Genomic DNA, 7,398 nt, shown 5'->3' on the forward strand with positions numbered 1-7,398 from the left:
TCGTTGATCTCGATGTACCAAAATGAGTCTAGTAGAGTCTTGCGGAACGGTACGAGGAAGACTTTATTTTTCTTCGAGAGGCTATAGGACTTTAGGAAATCTCTCTGTTTCTCTTTTCTCCTTTCGTGCTATAACTTGATTCCAATTCGTATTTGTCAATTCAAATTGGTATCTAACCTCATTCACTATTTTGTCTGGAGATGGGTAGTACTAAATTCAACGGCGTCAAGCCCGTAGCTCCCATCAATGCACCAGCTGAGGAATCTACAAGGAGAGGTCGCGGTCGAGGCAGGGGTAGAGGAAGAGCTAGAGGTAGAGGTCGAGGAAGAGTGACGCCTACTAGAGATGGGGTTTCAGCCAAAATTTCTCACCAAAATTAGAACCCTCATGCGTATCATGAAGAGATAGAAGATGATATTGAGATTGAGTAGGTGGGACAAGAGTAAGAGGTGCAGGCTGAGACTACCGGTGTTCCTCCCATAGACCAAGTGTTAGCTCAATAATCATGTCATTCTTGAATGGGTTGGTTGGTCCTGGAGTTCTTCTTTCTATTCACGCAACTCAAGCTCCCGCTAATCCCCTTGTTGCTAGCATTGTGCCCAAGGCAAGAGGGACTGGAGGTAATGATGCTTTCTTCCATCCTTTGTTGGGTTCTGTTATGACTGGTAATGAACATGAAATGTTGACTAAGTTTTTGAAGCTAAAGCCTCATGTGTTTCTTGGTTCTGAGAATGAGGATGCTTATGAGTTTATCTTATGTTGCTATGAGAGGCTTCATAAGTTGGGAATTGTCCATCAACATGTGGTTGAGTTCGTGACTTTTCAGCTTTAAGGTGAGGCTAAGCAATGATGGACAGCTTATATGGAATGCAGATCTTCAGCTTTACCCCCACTCTCTTGGACCCAGTTTCATGCTCTATTTTTAGAGAAATATGTGCCTAGAACTTTGAGAGATCGCAAGAAGGATGAATTCATTGCTTTGGAGCAAGGTGGTATGTCTGTGGCCGCCTATGAGGCCAAGTTCCATGCATTGTCTAGATATGCTACTCAATTGGTGACCACTGAGGAGGAGATGATCTGTTTATTTATTAGGGGACTAAATTCTGAGTTGCATGTATTATTTGTTCATATGACCTCTGCAAGGAGGAGTTTTAATGAGGTAACAAACTTTGTGAAGAAAGTGGAGGGGGGGTAAGGCGAGATGGTCAGGCTAAGGCATTGACAAAAAGGGCCAAGAACTCGGGTAACTTTCAAGGTTCTTACTCTAGGGGGTCCGGAAGGCCAATGCTTGCATCTAAGCCAATTCCGTCTGTTATGCCCGCCTCTACAGGTAATTACTTTGGAACTCCACATCATAATGTGATTCAGGATAGCCAGGAAGTCGCACATTCGACAGGCAATATGCCATGTTTTGATCGTACATGTTACAACTGTGGAGAACCTGGGCATATAAGGAGATATTGTCCCCACCCACATATGATGGAGTCCGCGCAACAGCGGACTAAAACAGTGGTACCCAGGGGAAATGGTAATAATGGTCGAGGGCGTCCACAAGGTCGGCGAGGAGGTAATCATCAAGGCCGCAGAGGTAGAGGAAATGGTAACACAGGCAGGGGTAACATGCAACCAGGGAAGTCGCTCGATATGATGATATGGCTCAGTTTTATGCCTTTCCGGGTAAGAATGAGATAGAGACGTCTGACGCAGTGATCATAGGTACTATTATTGTTTGTGACCAGATGGATAATGAGCTATTTGATCTGGCATCCACTTATTCTTATGTATCCGTGCGATTTGCCTCAGAAATTGCTATGATTTGTGATATACTTGATTCCCCCATCCATGTTTATACCTAGTTGGAGAGTCAGTCATAGTCACTAATGTCTATCGTGCTTGTCCTATTTTGTTTATGGGTTTTCATGCTTGGGCTAATTTGTTGATTTTGGATATGACTGACTTTGATATTATCTTAGGCATGACTTGGTTGTCCTCCTATTATGATGTGTTAAATTGTAATACTAAGTCTGTACCTCTAGAAATTCCGGTAGGGAAAAGTTAGAGTGGGAAGGGGTGTACAAGCCTAAGCAAGCTAAGATCATATCTTCCATTCGGGCTAGGAAACTGGTAGGGCGGAGTTGTTTGGCTTATTTGGCTCATATTAGGGATGTTGAGGTTGAGACTCCATCTATTGAGTCTATTCATGTGGTGTCAGAATTTAGGGAAGTGTTTCCTAATGACTTGCCTGGTATGCCTCCGGATAGGGATATAGACTTTCACATTGATTTAGAACCTGGTAGTCGTCCTATTTCTATCCCTCAATATCGCATGGCTCCAACAGAATTAAGAGAGCTTAAGGCTCAAATCCAAGAGCTTCTTGCCAAGGGATTTATTCATCCTAGTGCGTCCCCATGGGATGCTACAATTTTGTTTGTTAAGAAAAAAATGGTAGTATGAGAATGTGTATACATTACTGGCAATTGAATAGGGTCACTATTCCAAAAGTACCCTTTGCCTCGAATAGATGATCTTTTTTACCAATTGCAAGGTGCATCAGTTTTCTCCAAGATTGATCTAAGGTCTGACTACCATCAGTTAAAAATTAGGCTTGAGGATGTGCCCAAGACGGTGTTTAGAACCCGCTATAGGCACTATGAGTTCCTAGTTATGTCTTTTGGTTTGACTAATGCGCCTGCAATTTGCATGAGTTTGATGAATAGGGTGTTCAAGACATTTATTGATTCATTCGTCTTAGTCTTTATTGATGATATTTTGGTCTATTTGAAAAGTGAGGAAGAGCGTGCCGACCATCTTCGTATTGTTCTAGGTGTTCTTGGGAAACAAAGGTTGTATGCTGAATTTTCTAAGTGTGAATTTTGGTTGCTTCGGTTGCATTTTTGGGGCATGTAGTTTCAAAAGAATGGGTAATGGTAGATCCCCAAAAGATTGAGGTGGTTAAGAAGTGGGTTCGGCCTAGCTTTGTGACGAAACGTAGGAGTTTTGTGGGGCTCGCTAGCTATTATTGTCTATTTGTGAAGAACTTTGCTTCTATTGCCACTCACTTAACTAATTTGACCATAAATGAGATACCATTTGAATGGACTGAAAAATGTGAGGAGAGCTTCCAAAAGCTCAAGACTCTTTTGACCACCGCACCCATTCTAGCATTACCGGTGGAAGGTAAGGATTTATAGTTTATTGTGATGCTTCACATTCTGGTTTGGGTGATGTGTTGGTGCAAGATAAGAATGTTATAGCTTATGCGTCGCGTCAATTGAAGGTGCATGACAGGAATTATCCAACACATGATTTAGAGTTGGCAGCGGTAGTGTTTGCTCTTAAGATCTGGCGGCATTATTTTAATGGTGTTAAATGTGAAGTGTTTACTGATCATCGTAGTTTGCAGCATGTGTTCACTCAAAAGGATCTGAATTTGATACATCAAAGGTGGATGGAGTTACTCAAAGATTATGATGTCACCATTCAATATCATCCGGGTAAGCCTAATGTAGTAGTAGAAGCTTTGAGTCAAAAAACGGTGAGTATGTGTAGTTTAGCTTGCTTAAGTGTAACCAAGCGACCTTTAGCTAATGAAATCCAAACCTTGGAGTCTAAATTCATGCAGTTGGGCATCTTTGAAAGATGTAGGGTGTTGGCTAGCATTGAGGTTAGGGTCACGCTCATTGAGGAGATCAAGGCCAAACAGTTTGATGATGAGAATTTGAATGAACTTAAGAAGAAGACTATGATTAGTAAGGCACAAGATACCACTCTTGATGAGGAGGGTGTGCTCAATTTTAAAGGGAGAGTCTGTGTTCCTAGAGTTGAAAACTTGATTCAGAAATTGTTGGCAGAATCTCATGGTTCGTGATGTTCTATTCATCCGAGTGTGATGAAGATGTACCGAGACTTGAAGTAAATTTATTGGTGGTCGGGCATGAAGAGGGATATAGCGGAGTTTGTGGCTAAGTGTAAAAATTGCCAACAAATGAAATATGAACATCAAAGGCCTACAGGTTTGCTTCAAAGAATGTCAATTCCAGAATAGAAGTGGGAAATAATAGCCATGGATTTTGTGGTTGGTCTTCCCAAGACTTTGGGAAATTTTGATTCTATTTGGGTAGTGGTTGATAGATTGACTAAGTCAGCCCATTTTATTCCGGTAAGAATAGATTATAATGCTGAACAATTGGCTAAAGTTTATGTGAAAGAGATAGTGAGGTTGCATGGGGTGCCCCTTTCCATCATCTCAGACCGTGGTACCTAATTCACATCCAAGTTTTGGAGGAAGTTACATGATGAATTGGGCACACAACTCACTTTTAGTGTAGCCTTTCATCCATAGACGGATGGGCAGTCAGAGAGGACTATTCAAGTGTTAGAAGACATGTTGAGGGCAAGTGTGATTGGTTTTGGAGGGCAGTGGGATAAATGCATACCTTTGTGTGATTTCTCTTATAATAATAGTTATCACTCCAGCATTTATATGACACAATTTGAGGCACTTTATGGGAGGGGATGTAGATCACCTATATGATGGTTCGAGGCTGGAGATGTGAAACCTTTGGGGGTTGATTTAGTGAAGGATTCTCAAGATAAGGTAAGAAGTATTCAAGCTAAGCTCTTAGCCGCCCAAAGTAGACAGAAGAAGTATGCGGATCAGAAGGTAAGAGACATGACATTTCAAACTGGTGAGAATGTTCTTCTTAAGGTATCACCCATGAAAGGGGTGATGAGATTTGGCAAGAAAGGTAAGCTAAGTTTGTGATACATCGGTCCCTTTGAGGTTCTTGAATGTGTAGGATCGATAGAGTATAGATTGGCTTTACCTCCTAACCTATTGGGAGTTCATCCGATATTTCATGTGTCCATGTTAAAGAGATATCATGGTGATGGGGATTATATCATTCAGTGAGACTCAATTGTGTTAGACAAAGACCTCCAATATGAGGAGGAACCGATTGCAATTCTTGATTGTGATGTGCGTAAGATGAGGACCAATGAGATCAAATCTGTGAAAGTTCAATGGAAGCATCGTCCAGTTGAGGAAGCTACTTGGGAAATCGAGAGGGACATGCGAGACAAGTATCCTCAATTGTTCGTCGATTCAGGTACTACTTCATTCTTTCCTTCGCCTATTTTCCTAAGTTTGTCATTCGAGGACAAGTGATGGGTAAATTGGTATCTTTTGTAACGTTTGATTTCAGTCGTTATAGAAAAGCCAAAAGGGAAAGATTTTGGGCCGAAAAACTTTTTCGTAGTAACTTGGGATTTCCCAACCTAGTCCAGATTTGGACGAAATCGGAGTCATTAAGGTGTAGGGAAATCTGGTAACAATTAGGTGATCTAATTATGAATTTGATCACATTAATAGATAAATATGTCGTTAAGAAACCCGTACGACTTTACGAAATTGAATTCAGGTGAGTAGAACTCCCGAAATCAATCTTAGCGTGAACGGGTAGTTCCTGAGTGTCGTTGGTTAAAGGCGTGTTGTGAAATGGAGGTTTTGGAATTCCCTAAATAGCTCAATGTTTCGTGCAAGTGGCTTTGGGGGTGATTTTGGTCACAAAGGCAGGGCCGCTGTAACGGGGTGAGGACCGTTGTGGCAGGCCAGAGCAACTTAAAGTCGTAAATATACCCCAAAAAGGTTTTATTCTGCAATTTTCAAATTTGAGTGCTAAGGAACAAACCCAGGTCTTTTCTTGACGGTTTTCCATCATTCTTGAGGCTAAAGGTAAGATTTTAACTCTCCGAATCTATTTTTCGATCCGTAGAACGTAATCTAATGAGTAATTATTGATGAATGAGGGTTTTGATCTAGAACCTATGGTGGAAACAACCCTAAATTGGGAGATTGGGATCATGGATTTGATATAGGGTTCATAGAATTGTTAGTAATCCAGGTAATTAGTGATTGTTTATTGATTCCCGTATTATATTGATTATTTGTAGACCAAAAACAAGCGAAACGAATCCGAAAAGGGTAGAATCAAGTTTATTACGGTTTCAAGCTTGTTTCTAGGTAGGTGATGTTTGTGATTCTATGATTGTGTGATGTATGTTTGTTCTTGCTTCATTATGATACATGTATATATGCGAATGTTGCATTATTGATCACATTAATCGTAAATGAGGATATATGAATGATGAATGACATGAATCATGACTTGATTGTATGATTATGAGAATGTACTTTGTGATTGTGATTGTGGCTTGTTAAAAGGGACCGGGTGTTGCGTTTCGACACACTAACTTGGATCGGTTGCCACATCCTGGCATAATTATGGGATCGGTTGCCACATTTCGGCATAAACATTAGATCGGGTACCATGTTCCGGTATGCTAACTGTTTGGGTTTGGGTTCCATGAGAGGACCAATGATTTGTCATATTTGTGTATCTTGAGAAATGTAAAACTGTATATTGTTCGTAAATGTTGATAATCTTATATATGTCGATATTATGCATGTGCTTATATTGATGTATTGACTTATATATGTTGCACTTAGTGGGATAGTCGCGTGATCCTGCCAGTACATTGTGGTTGTGTACTGATACTGCACTTGCTCTTTCTTTGTTGAGTACAGGGTATCTTCAAGCGGCTATTGACAGAACTCTTTTAGAAGATCAGTGATCGTCGATCGAATTCAAGGGTGAGCCAGTTCTACTAGGCTGCCATGAGTTCTCCTTTCGTCTATGTCCACATTTCGGACTTAGACTTTTCTAGTTAGTTATTAGTTCATTAGTTTGGGGTTGTATCCCTTCTTGTTTAGACTTGTTGAACTTTAGATGTTTTGGTACATTGACTTTCAGGTTCTAGGTGTATTTTCTGCATTGTTAGTTGTTAGATCTTTTGGAAGTTTATGGAAACTTCAGTCTTTAGCTATTTAACTTGCTTCTGTAACTTAAATGCTTTAGTTTTTAGTTTAGTTGCTTGTGGGTTGTAGTAGTGGTTCTCCCACCAGAGGGTTAGTGTAGGTGCCAATCACGACGGTCTGGGTCGTAACAAAAATATTATTTAAAATTATTTTGGTGCTATTTTGTCATTTCATTTAGTGAAATACACTAATATATTAGAGATAAGGGTTTGAAAAATACCCCAATTTTGATCGGATTTGTTGTTGCGATACTAAACTTTCATGAGGACCTATTACCTCCCTAGACTATTTAATACCGTATTTTTTACCCCCTGAACTATTTAATAGTGTATCTTAAAGGTATATATGTGCCCACGTGGACACATTACTATTTATAATTTTGCATTATTTTTTATGTCCACGTGGCAAATATATATGTTTAAAATACGGTATTAAATAGTCTAGAGAGGTAATAGGTCCTCATGAAAGTTTAGTAGCGCAATAACAAATCCGACCAAAGTTGGGGTATTTTTCAGATCCTT

At 40.2% G+C, this 7,398-nt stretch overlaps 1 protein-coding gene across 1 annotated transcript; it reads left to right on the forward strand.

The window, feature by feature from the left end:
* Positions 1 to 200: 200 nt before the first annotated feature.
* On the forward strand, positions 201 to 1,692 carry LOC125842836 (uncharacterized). The gene is made up of 2 exons (XM_049522134.1): positions 201 to 312; positions 1,331 to 1,692. Exons 1-2 carry the CDS (start codon positions 201 to 203, stop codon positions 1,690 to 1,692), a joined length of 474 nt encoding a protein of 157 aa, XP_049378091.1.
* Positions 1,693 to 7,398: the final 5,706 nt, after the last annotated feature.

This window comes from Solanum stenotomum, chromosome 10, assembly GCF_019186545.1.
Source record: "Solanum stenotomum isolate F172 chromosome 10, ASM1918654v1, whole genome shotgun sequence".
NCBI lineage: Eukaryota > Viridiplantae > Streptophyta > Magnoliopsida > Solanales > Solanaceae > Solanum > Solanum stenotomum.

Bases quoted from the DNA above. Each gene is read 5' to 3' on its own strand.
- LOC125842836 (XM_049522134.1), top strand. From the start codon at position 201: ATGGGTAGTACTAAATTCAACGGCGTCAAGCCCGTAGCTCCCATCAAT. The intron at 313-1,330 runs GTAGAGGTCGAG...CCGCCTCTACAG, and splicing joins GGGTAGAGGAAGAGCTAGAG to GTAATTACTTTGGAACTCCA.